The 16,848-nt window shown below is 45.4% G+C and overlaps 1 protein-coding gene across 1 annotated transcript in view; it reads right to left on the bottom strand.

Annotated features, from left to right (window-relative positions):
* The window catches only part of LOC126176419 (BAI1-associated protein 3), a 394,605-nt gene that overhangs the window by 312,620 nt on the left and 65,137 nt on the right, over window positions 1-16,848 (bottom strand). The window contains exon 5 of the mRNA XM_049923576.1: window positions 27-183. Within this exon, the coding sequence (XP_049779533.1) occupies window positions 27-183 (157 nt within the window). The remainder of the gene's footprint in view (window positions 1-26; window positions 184-16,848) is intronic.

Genomic DNA, 16,848 nt, shown 5'->3' with positions numbered 1-16,848 from the left:
GGCACGTGCGCGCGCCGCTCCCCTACCTGCAGCGGGATGTTGACGCAGCCGAGGAAGTCGTCCTGATTGCCGGAGCGGGCGCTCTGCGCGATCTGCTTGAAGAAGCGGCCCAGACCCTTCACGCCGCGCACCTCGTTCAGCTTGCTGACCGCATCGAACACCGACGACTCGTCGTCGTGGTCCCTGCGGACAAACACAGCGCACGTGCAGGGCCAAAAAGTGCAAAGTCTCGTAAGCACTGTGCTAAGGAGAGGATACTTGCTGGAGACACTTATTTTCAAACCCGTACACTGAATTCACGACGAGGGTTGTTTACAACATTTGAGAACTACTAATGTTCAGTAATGGATAAAAACTTAGCAAAACACTGAATGAAAACGTTATCTGGTGAGAACGGAACCCACGCAAAGCAGTAATTATATTGCTATAGTTTTAGTACGAGCAAAACGCTGTGAAATAAACGTTTCTTATAGTGCTAACAGCTGAAATAGGAGATTATACGGTTCGTAACATTTCCTGACACACAGGAGAAGTTGCTTCTGCATGCATGTGGTTACGAGAAATACAGGGTGATTCAAAAAGAATACCACAACTTTAAAAATGTGTATTTAATGAAAGGAACATAATATAACCTTCTGTTATACATCATTACAAAGAGTATTTAAAAAGGTTTTTTTTCAGTCAAAAACAAGTTCAGAGATGTTCAATATGGCCCCCTCCAGACACTCGAGCAATATCAACCCGATACTCCAACTCGTTCCACACTCTCTGTAGCATATCAGGCATAACAGTTTGGATAGCTGCTGTTATTTCTCGTTTCAAACCATCAATGGTGGCTGGGAGAGGTGGCCGAAACACCATATCCTTAACATACCCCCATAAGCAAAAATCGCAGGGGGTAAGATCAGGGCTTCTTGGAGGCCAGTGATGAAGTGCTCTGTCACGGGCTGCCTGGCGGCCGATCCATCGCCTCGGGTAGTTGACGTTCAGGTAGTTACGGACAGATAAGTGCCAATGTGGTGGCGCTCCATCCTGCTGAAATATGAATTGTTGTGCTTCTTGTTCGAGCTGAGGGAACAGCCGATTCACTTCTGCCGTACTCAATAACACAAAAAGCTTTCTGTTGAGCGGTCGCCATCTTAGCATCGACTGACGCTGACGCCTAGTCAACAGCGCCTCAAGCGAACAAATGTAATACTAAATGAAACTTCATAGCTTTCTTAATTCGCCGACAGATAGTGCTTATCTCTGCCTTTTGTCGTTGCAGAGTTTTAAATTCCTAAAGTTGTGGTATTCTTTTTGAATCACCCTGTACTTAAATTCGCACTCGCAGAGCATCTGAATCCAGACGGCGTGGAGAGCAAATCTGCGACAAAGACTGGTGCCTCAGTGGCCAGCTCAGTTTACTGCATTTCAGTAGTGGCAGAATGATTATCTGTCAAGAAATAAACAGATGAGGCTAACAACACTACAGTGTTTCAGCGTTATAGTTTCATGTACCAAATGTTTGATAGTGAGTAATGTTCCAGTATAACGGAAGCGCCGGCACGAAGGTGAAGAACGTAAGAGCAGAGAAGGCTGTGAGACGACGTCTGCCAATGGTTTGCTGACTAGGACGACACCAAGGCAGGAGCGGGCTCCAGCCGAAGAGGATGTAACCACCGCTCCTGCCAGTCTGGGCCGGACAGTAGAAGATGGACACTAGTAGACCCGGACTAGAAGAGAGCACTCGAAGAACTGTTACTTGTGATCCATATCCATTACTTGCATGAACATTCCATACAGCGAAAGTCACAGATTATTTGCATGTCGCCAATCGCTTTCGTCCCCTTGTAAACCAAATTTAAGTATTGTCAATTTATTTTAATAAAAACCATTAATGTGATCAATTTCTTGTTGTCATAGTTGAAAGGTGTATTTACAGCTTATCACATCCTCGAACGTCGTATTTGCTTCCTTAATCTTGTTTCCTGCAATATCGAGTTTCGGTCTGAGTTGTGCAGGTTTTCTGATACAACAACCTGCTTTGGGGAATTGCAGTACTTACACCGATCAGCCAGAACGTCATGATCACCGACCTACCATCGATATAAACCCGTCCAGGCGATGGCAGCGTCACTTGGCGAGGAATGATTGTTAGTCGGAAACACGCACGGTGCATGTAGTGCAGTATCAGTGAGCGTGCGGTTCGTGGTAGAATGGGGAAGGCACGCGATCTGTCTGAGTTTGACCGGGGAGACTGTGATGGCCCAGAGTCTCCGCACGAGCGTTTCGGAAACTGCACGACTTGTCGGATGTTCGAGGACTGCTGTGGTGATTGTCTTCAGCACGTGGCGAAACCAAGGTGAAGCAACATCCAGACTTCGTGGGGTTGCGTGGCCACCCCTCATTATAGATGTCTGACATCGTAGGCTGGGCAGACTGGTAACACGGGACAGGCGGCGAACTGTACGGAACTAACATCAGACATTCATACTGGGCAGAGTGCAGTGCGTCTGAACACACAGTGCGCCGAACAGTCTAGCAGGCGACCCGTTCATGTGCCAATGTCAAGACCACGTCACTGGCAACTACGACTGAAATTGGCATGTAACCATCGGCACTGGACGTTGGCGCAGTGGCAAAGCGTTGAATGGTCTGATGAATGCCGATACCTTCTTCATCATGCCGATGGGAGGGCGCGAATCCGTCAGTATTGCGGGACGTAGACAAGCTGGCGGCTGCTTCGGCGGCTGCTTCGGCGAACATTCACGTGGGCATTCATGGGCCCAGTAGAGCTCGTGCAAGAGACCATGACGGCGAAGGAGTATTATACGCTAGTTTCAGATCACGTACACCCTTCATGACGATCGCCGGCCGCGGTGGCCGAGCGGTTCTAGGCGCTACAGTCCGGAACCGCGCGACTGCTACGGTCGCAGGTTCGAATCCTGCCTCGGGCATGGATGTGTGTGATGTCCTTAAGTTAGTTAGGTTTAAGTAGTCCTAAGTTCTAGGGGACTGATGACCTCAGATGTTAGGTCCCATAGTGCTCAGAGCCATTTGAACCATTTTGAATACATCTGGGATGTGAATGAACGTGGCGTCAGAGCTCATCATCCCCTTTCCCGGAATTTACGGGAATTAGGTGACTTTTGTGTGCAGATGTGGTGCCAACTCCGTCCAGCGACTTACCAAGACCTCACTGCTTCCTTACCACGACGCGTCGCCGCTGTTATCAGTCCCTACTAGCTAGGTGGTCATAAAGTTCTGGCTGATCAGTGTACGTATTTTGGGTTGTCCATCATACATTACAATACCACTATCCTGTTTAACAGTAACGCAAAATAGTATTTGTTTCTCTCACAACAATTTCACACGCCTTGTTTCATTGTCTACGTGATATCTGAAGTATACTTCCAACTTCTCACTTTCGAGTAGTTCAAATGGCTCTGAGCACTATGGGACTTAACATCTGAGGTCATCAGTCCCCTAGGACTTAGAACTACTTAAATCTAACTAATCTAAGGACATCACACACATCCACGATCGAGGCAGGATTCGAACCTGCGACCGTAGCAGTCGCGGGGTTCCGGACTGTAGCGTCTAGAACCGCTCGGCCATAGCGGCCTGCTTCTCACTTTCGATCTCTACTACTGTTGCATAACTCTGGATTATAGTTTAAATAGCTTGATTATGTATTTCAAAAGGGAGGTAAAAAATAACATTTTGTATTTGTATTTAAACTGCGGGAACTGTTACGACACGATAGCTTCGGTTTTGATGTTCGAACTTAACACCACTGTGCAAATTTCTTTGCAACTTATTAGTACAGAGCTGTGATTTTCATTTTTGAATATCATGTATCCATCGTGAAGGCACACTGAATTCCAACAAGATCATCATCATCCTCATCATCATTATCATCACATCATCACCATCATCACCATCACAATCACCATTACCTTGTCTTGAACAGCAAAAGGTTTCGGTTTAACTACATTTTCTACGAATACATATTCCAAAGTATCCTACTTTGTACATCTAACCATTCATATTTGTATTCAATATCGCAGCTTTGCACCGGAAATACGGTACCTTTTCGCTGACTTAGCTGTGTAACTTGCTTGCAGCGGCTTTCGTTCACCAACTGCCCACTGCACCACAGACACAGGTAACATTTTGCCTTGAATGAGTAATAATAATATTATGAGCCTTGATTTTTGTCAACACATCTGACTGGAGCTACGAAGCAACGGTTTCTGCGAACCACACTTAAGCCGCATCCACAATGGAGGCACTGTGTCTCGCACAAACGTGCGGCACAGAATGGAGCTGTATGTTCATAGGTGTGTAGCAATGTCCGTTCGTCAGTATCACCATTGCCACCTCCTTCCACGGATTAGGTGTTGTGACCATCTGTTCCGGTCTCCGTCATCCATCCATGCATCTTTTACGACGTCTACCTAGTTCTCTCTTTGTAGTCGGCCGATAATTCATTATCTTTTTTCACAACCTGTTTTCTGTCATATTATTAACGTGATCCTTCTTCTATTCCCTTCTAACTTGTCATTAACTGAAAACACTTTTAAATCTGATCTTACTGTTTCGTTTCTTATTTTATCCATTTTATTACGACCTCTTACATATCTCATGAACTTCATCTCTGCTCCCTGTATACGTAATTTTTCTTTTTTTTTGTTACTGTCCATGATTCGGAACCATATACAAGAGTATAAACGGCCTTAACTTTATAGAATTTCATTTGTGTTTCTTCTCTTGTTTTTCTTCCCAAAGTTCTTCCAATTGTTCCATAGGTAGTTTGATATTTATTAACCTTCTTCTCAATGTCATTGTAATAGTTACTATATCACATTCTAGATAACTGAAGTGCGTTACTTGTTCTACAATTTTCTCTGCGTTCTTCCCTTTGAGTGTTATTAATTGTGTCTTATTTGCAGATATAGTTCAGTTGTAATGTATTACGTTTTGGCTCAATCTATATACTGCACTTCGTGATGTGGGTGATGCAGAACGCGTCTTTGGTTGGCTCTGAGCACTATGCGACTTAACTTCTGAGGTCATTAGTCGCCTAGAACTTAGAACTAATTAAACCTAACTAACCTAAGGACATCACACACATCCCTGCCCGAGGCAGGATTCGAACCTGCGACCGTAGCGGTCACGCGGTTCCAGCCTGAAGCGCCTAGAACCGCACGGCCACAACGGCCGGCCGCGTCTTTGGGTATGTGTTCTACTGGCGCTGGAAGAGCATCTCATTGACGCTTTCCCGCTAACCAGAGAAATCCGTGGTGGAAAGTATTGCTCTTGTTTGATGTCCTCCTGAGATCTATGTGCCAGACAAGCCTTCGCTCGTCACTCAGTTCGAAGTGAGACTCATCACTGAACACAATTCTTGCCCAGTCAGTGAGATTCTAGTGCCGAAGTCATGTCTGGAGACGCCCCAGTCAGCGGTGGGCTACCAGCCTTTAGTGTTGCCCGCCATATTGCCCGACAATCAGGAATGATGGCGTGGGGAGCCATTTATTTGTATATCAGGACGCCTTTGGTTGTCATCCGCGGCACCCTTACAGCACAACGGTACGTCTACGATATTATACGTCCCGTTTTGGTGGCCTACATGGAAGGCATCCTAGGCGTACATTTTAGCACGATAGTGCCCGCCAGACTATGGCGAGAGTTTCTTTTCCTTGTCTTCGTGCTTGCCAAACCCTATCTTGGCCAGCAAGGTCGTTGGATCTCTCCCCAATTGAGAACTTTTGGAGCATTATGGGTAGAGTCCTCCAGCCAACTTCGGATTTTGACGATTTAGCGCGCCAATTGGACAGAATTTGGTACTATATCCTTCAGGAGAACACCCAATAACTCTAGCCATCAATGCCAAGCCGAAAAACTGCCTGCCCAGAGGTGGAAAGCCCAGAGGTGGATCTACGCGTTATTGCGTCCATAGTTATTGACCAGTTACAGAGATCAAAAGTGGGATGTTGGAAGTGACTTTCTAGGGGCATTTTCGTCGTACAGAGTACACCTAATACCGGGTATTTGCTGCTATTCAGGTTTGAATAGAGTTGCACCACTCTCTTACGAATCAAACAAACATGTTACCTTGAATAAAATAATTTTGGGTATTAGGCCGCACTATTATAAAGCACTAAAGGAGCTAAATGGTCGACGTTTCCACCGACGTACTGCGATAATCTTGAAGACGGTTAACTGATGAACACTGGTGAATGTCTTTCCCGTGGTATTGCCTATTTCGGTAATCTGGTTGCTACCGACGCCACGTATCCGGGATACTGGACAATGAAGGGGATGACTCTTCCGTAGGCTATTTCCTGTGCTATTCTGATGGTTGACTGGAAGGCAACTCTAGTTGGTAATTGGTTGAAAATAATGTACCAGCGGATTACTACTTGTGTCGTCTTAGTACGTGATAGGTAAGCAACTCTCCCTGGTGACTGGTATGCAATAGCAAATGGGAAACTTGTACACGGGAACAGTGTTTTTTTTTTTCAGCGAAGCGTTGAAGCCGCACTCTAGTTCCCTCGTTACCGGACTTTGCTCTGTTAAACCCTGGTCAGGTGACGCTGCTGGTTGGCGAACACATGCGGTCCGCCGGGCTGGAACCGCTGGCAGCCAAGCCGTAGGTAACTTGTAACCATCCTTCCTGTTCATGTTGTTAGGGCGTTTCATTATGTTATCGCTTCTGTACCCATGGATACCGAGCAAGCACGCGAGGTTCTAGAAAATTGATAGAACGGCCATATTTCTGGTGATTTTCAGGTACAACTGACTTGTTGTTCTGTCCCTGCCGTACGTAACCTTCATAATCCATAGGCATGCAAACTGGTTAGAAATCGCTTGTGAGAACCGGTCTCAAAGGCATTCTGGAAATCTAAGAATATGGAATCATTTTGACGTCCCCTGTCGGTAGTACTAATTACTTCGTGAGAATATGAGCTAGTTGTGTTTCAGAAGAATGATATTTTCTGAATCCGTGTTGGGTGACTGTCAATAAATCGTTTTCTTCGAGCTGATTCATAATGTACTAGCACGGTATGTGTTCCAAAATCCTACTGCAAATCGACGTTAGTAGTATGGATCTGTAATTCAGCGGATTGTTACTGTTTCCTTTTTTTGGTTACTGGTGTGACTTTAGCAATTTCCCAGTCTTTGGGTACGGATGTTTCTGTGAACGAACTGTTGTATATGATCACCAACAACGGAATACTCTGAAAGGAACCTGACTGGTATACCATTCAGAAAGTGTACAATCTAGACCGGAAGTCTTGCCTTCCTTAAGTATTGTAAGCTGCTTCGCTATACCGATGATCTCTACTTCTAAGTTACTCATGTTGGCAATTGTTCTTGATGCGAATACTGGAGTATTTACTTCATCTTATTTTGTGAAGCAATTTCGGAAATTCGTGTTTGGTAACATGTGGCACTTTCATCAACAGCATCGCCATTGTTATTGTGCAGTGAATATATTGATTGCGTCTTTTCACTGGTGTACTTTACATACGACCAGAATCTCTGCGTTTTTTGCCAGATTTCTAGACAGAGTTTCGCTGTGAAAACTATTAAAAGCATCTCGCCTTGAATTTCGCGCTAAATTTTGAACTTCTGTAAAACTTTCGCCAATCTTGGGCATTTTTGCTTCTTTCAAATTTGACTTCAGCAGTAGTGTTCCGACCTTTTTTGTGTACCATGAGGGATCAGTACCATAGCTTATTAATTTATTTGGTATATATCTCTCAACTGCCGTTGATACTACACTCCTGGAAATGGAAAAAAGAACACATTGACACCGGTGTGTCAGACCCACCATACTTGCTCCGGACACTGCGAGAGGGCTGTACAAGCAATGATCACGCGCACGGCACAGCGGACACACCAGGAACCGCGGTGTTGGCCGTCGAATGGCGCTAGCTGCGCAGCATTTGTGCACCGCCGCCGTCAGTGTCAGCCAGTTTGCCGTGGCATACGGAGCTCCATCGCAGTCTTTAACACTGGTAGCATGCCGCGACAGCGTGGACGTGAACCGTATGTGCAGTTGACGGACTTTGAGCGAGGGCGTATAGTGGGCATGCGGGAGGCCGGGTGGACGTACCGCCGAATTGCTCAACACGTGGGGCGTGAGGTCTCCACAGTACATCGATGTTGTCGCCAGTGGTCGGCGGAAGGTGCACGTGCCCGTCGACATGGGACCGGACCGCAGCGACGCACGGATGCACGCCAAGACCGTAGGATCCTACGCAGTGCCGTAGGGGACCGCACCGCCACTTCCCAGCAAATTAGGGACACTGTTGCTCCTGGGGTATCGGCGAGGACCATTCGCAACCGTCTCCATGAAGCTGGGCTACGGTCCCGCACACCGTTAGGCCGTCTTCCGCTCACGCCCCAACATCGTGCAGCCCGCCTCCAGTGGTGTCGCGACAGGCGTGAATGGAGGGACGAATGGAGACGTGTCGTCTTCAGCGATGAGAGTCGCTTCTGCCTTGGTGCCAATGATGGTCGTATGCGTGTTTGGCGCCGTGCAGGTGAGCGCCACAATCAGGACTGCATACGACCGAGGCACACAGGGCCAACACCCGGCATCATGATGTGGGGAGCGATCTCCTACACTGGCCGTACACCACTGGTGATTGTCGAGGGGACACTGAATAGTGCACGGTACATCCAAACCGTCATCGAACCCATCGTTCTACCATTCCTAGACCGGCAAGGGAACTTGCTGTTCCAACAGGACAATGCACGTCCGCATGTATCCCGTGCCCCCCAACGTGCTCTAGAAGGTGTAAGTCAACTACCCTGGCCAGCAAGATCTCCGGATCTGTCCCCCATTGAGCATGTTTGGGACTGGATGAAGCGTCGTCTCAGGCGGTCTGCACGTCCAGCACGAACGCTGGTCCAACTGAGGCGCCAGGTGGAAATGGCATGGCAAGCCGTTCCACAGGACTACATCCAGCATCTCTACGATCGTCTCCATGGGAGAATAGCAGCCTGCATTGCTGCGAAAGGTGGATATACACTGTACTAGTGCCGACATTGTGCATGCTCTGTTGCCTGTGTCTATGTGCCTGTGGTTCTGTCAGTGTGATCATGTGATGTATCTGACCCCAGGAATGTGTCAATAAAGTTTCCCCTTCCTGGGACAATGAATTCACGGAGTTCTTATTTCAATTTCCAGGAGTGTATTTATTTGCATTTAATCCACATCTGGTCTACGCATTCATACTCAGATCGCAAGGAGTGGAGACTATCTCTTAGGAAAGTGTCAAGTGACTATTTATCTGATTTCTTGAAAAATACATGTATTTTGCATTTATTTATGGCGAGTTTGGATGTTACGTTATTCAGTGCAGCTGCACTGTATCTGTGTTGATGATCCCTATCTGTTCAGGATTATTTGTTGCTAAGAGATCAACTATGTTTTCGCAACCAAAATAATTTTCTGAGAGGGCATTCAATGTGATTTCGTACAACGTTTTATGCCTACTCCACCCTTAAACATGTACTTTCGCCAGCATATCGAAGGTAAATTGAAGTCACCACCATTCGCAATTGTATGTATGAGGTACCTATTTTAATGACAGTCAAGTTATCGTTGAACTGTTCAGTAACTGTGTCACCTGATTCCGGGAATCGGTAAAAGGAACCAATTATTAATTTATACCGGTTGTCAAGAATAATTTCTACCCATACTAACTCACAGTAACCATCTACTTCAATTTCAGTACAAGGTAAACTACTTCTGACAACAATAAAAAAACTTTCCATCACCAACTTTATTTAATTTGCCCTTTATGAACACAGCTAGATCCTTTGTAAAAACTTCCTGCTTTAACCTGATATTAGTGTCTATAACGATTTGAGCATCAGTGCTTTCTATTAGCTCTTGGAGCTCAGGTACTTTCCCAACACAGCTACGACAATTTACAACTGTTATACCGATGGTTCTTTTTTGACCTGCATCGTCTCAGACCAAAGCCATTCTTTTGTTTCCCCGAGACCCTCTAACCTAAAAAACCGCCCAATGCACGCTACACAGCCCCTGCTACCTGTAAGCCATTTCCTGCGTGTAGTGGACTCCTTATCTATTTAGCTTTTTAGCGGAACCCGAAAATCCACCACCGTACAGCACAACTCGAGAAATGTGCAGGCTACACGGTCGCAGAACCGTCTGAATCTTTGATTCAGACCCAGCACTCGGCTCTGTACCAAAGATGCACAGTAGGAGTGATTGTGCAGAAATTAAGAAATTGGATTTTGCATTATTTGGGTTTTCCTAATCCTTAGTAACGGCGAGAGAGGGCACCAGTGTGTTCATGGAAAGTCAGTATGTTTTAACTGATGACATGTCCGAGAATTTCGCTACACATCTGAGGTAAACTGATTAGTCTAAACATTATAAGCAGCTTCTTAATATCGCAATGTAGCATCAATTTGACGAGGTTTTGGCTCAAAAAAACCTTGGTACGTAACCGCAAGCTTAAGACACCAGATGTCTACGAACAGGCCAGTCAATTACCGAGCCGGTGTTTTGCGGGCGCGATAGCGTCCCAGAATGGTCCATCGGGTTGAGATCAGGCGAATTTGGTGGCTAAGACGTCAACGTGAGTACAGTATCATGATTTGCAAACCTCTGTAGCGCAATTCCGGCCGGATGGCAGAACAGCTAACCTGTTGGAAGATGTCATCGCCGTCGAAGAAGACATCAATCGTTAAGGGTCACAGTGGTCCGCAGTAATGTTCACGTAGTTCACAGTACCCTCCGCCACACACCGTCAGGTGGCTTGCGGAGTATGGATGTAGATGTAGATGTAGATGTAGATACTGCTACCTTCTATTACTACCACACCCACTAAGTGCGTGTCCTCTTAGATAATACTGTCCCACTGGCTTGCGTCGATGGAGAAGTGCATGTTTCGAGCAGCAGTTCGCCTGGACTGAATGTTTGCGAACACGACCATCGACTTGGTGTGACAAGTAGCACTCTACATCTATATCTTCATCGATACTCTGCAAGCCACCATATGGTGGGTGGCGTTCGGTACCTTGTACCCATACTAGTCATTTCCTTTCCTGTTCCACTCGCAAACATAGCGATGGAAAAACAGCTATCTATATGCCTACGTATGAGCCCTAATTTCTCGTATCTTATTTCGTGATCTTTACGCACAATGTATGTTGGCGGCAGCAGGATCGTTCGTCAGCCAGCTTCAAATTCCAGTTATCTAAATTTTCTCAAGTTTCTCGAAAAGAACGCCGTCTTCCCTCCAAGGATTGTTATTTGAGTTCCCGATGCAACTCCATAGTGTTATGGAGTGTTGTTCGAAATCTAGCAGCCATCCTCTGAATTACTTCGATGTCCTCCTTCTGTCAGAACTAGTACGGTTCCCAAACACTCGAGCAGTACTCAAGAACAGGTTGCACCAGCGTCCTATATGCAGTCTCCTTCACAGATGAACCACTCTTTTCCAAAATTCTCCCAATAAAACGGACTATTCGCATTCTGGCCGAGCGGTTCTAGGCGAGTCAGTCTAGAACCGCGCGACGGCTACGGTCACAGGTTCGAATCCTGCCTCGGGCATGGATGTGTGTGATGTCCTTAGGTTAGTTAGGCTTAAGTAGTTCTAAGTTATAGGGGACTGATGACCTCAGACGTTAAGTCACATAGTGCTGAGAGCCATTTGAACCATTTTATATTCGCATCCATACCACAGTTCTCACATGCTCGTTCCATCATATATCGCTTTGCAACGTTACACCCAGATATTTAAACGACGGACTGTGTCAAGCAGAACACTAGTAATACGTTTGTTCTTCCTACCCATACCTATTACCTTATATTTTTCCACATTTAGGGCTACCTGCCATTCATCACACCCACTAGAAATTTTGTCTAAGTCGTCTTCTGTCTTTCTACAGTCACTCAACTTCGACACCTTACCGCACACCACGGTATCATCAGCAAACAACTGCAAATAGCTGCCCACCCTGTCCGCCAAATCATTTATGTATGTAGAGAACAACAGCTTTCCTATCACACTTCTCTAGGACACGCCTGACGATACTCTCGTCTCTGATGAACACTCGCCGTCGAGGACTACACACTGGGTTCTATTATTTAAGAAGTCTTCGAGCCACTCACATATCTGTGAACTTATTCAAATGGTTCAAATGGCTCTGAGCACTATGGGACTTAACTTCTGAGGTCATCAGTCCCCAGAACTTAGAACTGCTTAAACTTAACTAACCTAAGGACATCACACACATCCATGCCCGAGGCAGGATTCGAACCTGCGACCGTAGCGGTAGCGCGGTTCCAGACTGTAGCGCCTAGAAACGACCGGCCACCCTGGCCGGCTGAACTTATTCCATACGCTCGTACCTTCGTTAGCAGCCTGCAATGGGGCACCATGCCAAATACTTTCCGGAGACACAGAAATATTAAATCTGCCTATTGCCCTTAATCTACAGTTCGTAGTATACCACTGATCGACCGTCCAATCTCAATGATCCCGTACGCTCTGCAATCGTAATTGACGAAAATAAACAGTCAGGATAGCAAACCGAGAGAAAACCCAAGAACAAGCGCGTAACCGCGTGCGAAAATAACGTCAGCGATTGGAAATCTTCGGAATCGTCCACACAGCTGGAGGAAGAAAGCGACTTTCCCCCTAGCTTACGCCACCAGAGGGTTTTGCCAGCTGACGCCAAGCCCCGCCGCCCGCGGTGCGGACGCGAAGCCAGACAAGTCTGGATGTACATCACTGGCGCGTTCATCTCGATCTCAATGTGCGAATTCAGCGAGGACTCTAAATGAGGTGTGTAAAAGTTATTTTTGTTAACATGGAATGATGAAGATGTAAATGAACATAAATTACAACAGATATGAAGGACGAAAGTGTGTGACCAGAATCCGGCGACTCATCCTCGCGCTACTACCCTCCATCAGCCACCTTTCACCCTGTTACCTCCACAGAACACAGTTTATTCCTCAATACGGCTCTCCTTCACTTACATATGGTAAATCATTTAATATTTGTTCTTAACCCACTTCATTTACAGTAAACATATATTTCATCCCATTAAAACACTATTTTTAATTATTTGTGATTCTTTCTTCCTCTGCAAGACAGAAACTATTATCTCTAGAGAAAAAATGAGTATCACCTTCTTTGTAGGACATTTAATGTCGTTTAATTTTGTACCGGGGAACATTTTCGCTAGAAAACCGCTGTTTTTCGAGTTATTCAAGAAAAATATAGAAAAGCGCCCCTCAAACGTCCACGCCACCTTATGCTCACACCCCAATAGTCAAGATTTCTAGTGAGCTGTTGATGGCACTTATCCCTACCAATGTACAAAAATTTTCTGCTACACTAATTTCTTCGCCTAATTTTTCTTCGTACCTGGGCTACAAAGTTATTTGCTCCACACAAGAGCATTTTTTCGCTGAAAAGATTAGATTATCAAAACGATAGAAATTAGAATAACAACGCCGGCACTAACATTTTAAATATTTTTCAATAATTTGGATCGAACGGTTTTTTCACAGCAGACTATCAAGTTGTAGCATGTGGCAAGAAATGAGTCAGCGTACCTAGAAAATCCGATCGCATACACCTTTCCACAACTTGAACACTTTGACCCGGACAACTGGTTTCAACAGGACGTTGCCGAAATCCACTGAACCCTAAAAGTGCGGGCAAATCTCGGAGAAATTTTTTCGAAAGGAAGGTCAGGTTTTGACGTCCCACTGAAGGCCTTAGGGACGTAGCTATATAAGCCATTGGCTTAAGTGATGTAGGTCAACCACGGAAAACTTAGATCTGGTAACTGGAAGTGAATGCGAATGCCATCCTCCGGATTACGAGTTTACTGCCTTAACCTTTGCTCCATCGCACTCTGTGGAGAGGTCCACCCGATACGGCGCCACCACCACGTTCGTCGGAGATATTCTTCACCTAAAATACAGGCGTCAAATATCGCATTTACGGCACTAAAATGAAATAAATAGTAATTGCAGGCGAGCTAAGACGAAATCGCCGTAAGAAAAATGTGAATATATATAAAAAAAATGGTTGTTGGAAGGACATCTTCTGCATACAGAAAACTTGAAAAAAGCTTCTATGAAATTGAAAGCAAGGGCGGCAACATTAAGGGTGAAATGGGAATTCCACTGTTAAACACAGAGGACAGAGCGGATAGGTGAAAGCAGTTGATTCACGGTCTCTACGTAGGAGAGGAATCGTCTGCTGGCGTGATAGAAGGAGAAATGGATGTCGATTTGGAAGACGTATGAGATCCAATATTACAGTCAGAGTTTGCCAGACCTTTCGAACACTTAACAAAAAAAAAAAAAAGAAAAGGCGTAGGTAACATTTCTTCGCAATTTCTGAAATCATTGAAAGTAGCTAGTATGTAAAATCTATGAGACGGCACGTATATCTCATTTTTGTAAGAATTATCCGCACACACCAGAAGATGTCACAAGCAGATGAATGTGAGAGCTATTGCGCAATCAAAATAACAGCTCTCGCATGCTACTTACTGACAAAAATAATATTCATAAGAATCGAAAAGAAAATTGAGAATACCTTAGATGATGAGCGTAAAAGTATCAGAGAGGCAGGAGCTTGCACTTGATAATGGAGGCAAGAATTAATAGAAACAAATCTTTATAGTACTTGTCGATCTATAAAATGCGTTTGACAACGTAAAATGCAGCAAGAAGTGTGAAATTTTTAGAAAAATAAGTACAGCCTACACTGACAGGCGGGTAGCGTACAACATGTACAAGAACCAGGAGTGTCGAACACAAATGAAAGAGACAAAGGCTCAGATTAAAAAGGATATTAGTTAACGATGTATTCTTTATCTCCTATTGTTCAACATGCACATCGAAGAACAAATGGCGGAAAAAAATAAAAACTCAGGTGTGGTATTAAAACTCAGAGTGAAGGGATATCAATGGCAAGATTCGCCGATAACATTGCTATCCTCAGTGGTAGAGAGAAAGAATTACAGGACCTGTTGAATGCAATGAACAGCCTAATGAGCTTAAGTATGGACTAAGAGTAAACCAGAGAAAGACGAAAGTAATCTGGAGTAGCAGCAATAAGTTTAGCGATAAAACTAACTTCGTAATTGGGGAGCATTAGAAGTGGAACTTTGCTAGCTGAGAAACGAAGTGGAGTAACAGAGACAAAAGGAATTTTGCTACTATCAAACATCGACTTCATTTTGAAAAGGAAATTTCCGAGAATGTGTGCCTGGAGTATAATGTCGTAAGGATGTGAAAAGTGGAATTTGGGAACGCCGGAACAAAAGAAAATCGAAGCACTTTGGATGTGGTGCTACAGAAAAACGCTGAAATCTAAGTAGACGGAGGGACAATAAATGAAGCGGTTCTCTGCAGAACTGACGAGGAAAGGGATTGTGGAGAACACTAAAAAGGAGAAGGCAGAGGAGAAGCGGGTGTTAAGACAACAAGGAATAACTTTCGTGGTGCTAGAGCGCGCTGTAGAGGGTAAAACCCGTAGCGAAAAGCATCCGTCCGAATAGGCCTCGTAAGGCCGATCGGTACGACCGACCGCCGTGTCATCTTCAGCGGATAGGCATCACTGGATGCGGAAATGGAGAAACGGGTCAGCTGTTGTCAGCTCTCGTGACCAGAGCCCCTACTTCTCAATCAACTAACTCCTGAACGGGCCTCACGAGGGCTGAGTGCACACCGCTTGCCAACAGCACTCGGCACACCAGTACGGTCACCGATTCAAGTGCTAGACAAGCCCGGTAGCGCTTGACTTCGGTGATCTGACAGGTACCGGTGTTACCACTACGGCAAGGCTGTTGGGAGGGGAATGCATAGATTGGGATACATCCAGGAAATAATTGAGGACTTGTGTCCAATATTGTTACGCCTAAGTGCAGAGGTTGGCACGGGAGAGGACGTCGTGGATGTCAGCCAGAAGCCTGATGACGCACTCCTCCCCGCGCCAGAAAAAAAACAGAGTTGAGCAAAAGAAGGGACGAGATGGTAGGATATGAATTAAGACATTAGGGAATAACCTAGACACTATTGGAGGGAACCATAGATGGCAAAAACAATAATGCAGAGAGATGGGAATGTAGCGAGGAAATAGTTCTGGACGTAGGGTGCAAGTGCTACTCTGAAATGAAGAAGTTGGTGGAGGAGAGGAATTCGTGAGGGGTGGCAACAGTAAGGAAACTTATGAAACCGCTTCCTTCTTCCTCAGTCCTAAAAAGATGTCTCTGAGAATCCGAGTCTAGACACTGATGCCATCAGCAGTTATCACCTCAGCGGCTTTGGAGAGTACTTGGACGGAAACTGAAATGTTTAGTGCAACCAAAAGAGTCCACTTGGAAATGCTAGAATATTTGATGGACAGCAAACTTGAGATCCATCTGAGCTATGTGTGTGGCTGTATCTACAGGGTGAGTCACTCTTGCTACCTAGAATAACTCCCAAAGGGTGAGAGTAGCTGAAAAGTTCGTGAGACAAATGATGCATGGGACAACGGGGGCCATAATATGGCTTTGGTTTTTTGTTGCTAGGTGGAGTCACTGCAGAGATATGAAGGTCAAATTTGTTTTTTCAAATGGGATGCTATAGTTTGGTACTTATTTTCTGATACCGGCTATCGAGACGAATCCTATGATGTGTAACAGCATGGTCTTTGAAGGTCAACGAAGGTGAAAAAGGTGGCATGAACATCCATTTACAGAAGGTGTTCGAAGTGATGACCATTGGTATCAATGCAGCGCTGCAATCTTCTTATCATGGATTGAGTGGTATTCCTTATCACTTCGGCAATT

The sequence above is a fragment of the Schistocerca cancellata genome, chromosome 3 (genome assembly GCF_023864275.1).
Source record: "Schistocerca cancellata isolate TAMUIC-IGC-003103 chromosome 3, iqSchCanc2.1, whole genome shotgun sequence".
In the NCBI taxonomy this organism is placed as follows: Eukaryota; Metazoa; Arthropoda; class Insecta; order Orthoptera; family Acrididae; genus Schistocerca; species Schistocerca cancellata.
This window is presented reverse-complemented; position numbering and strand designations above follow the sequence as displayed.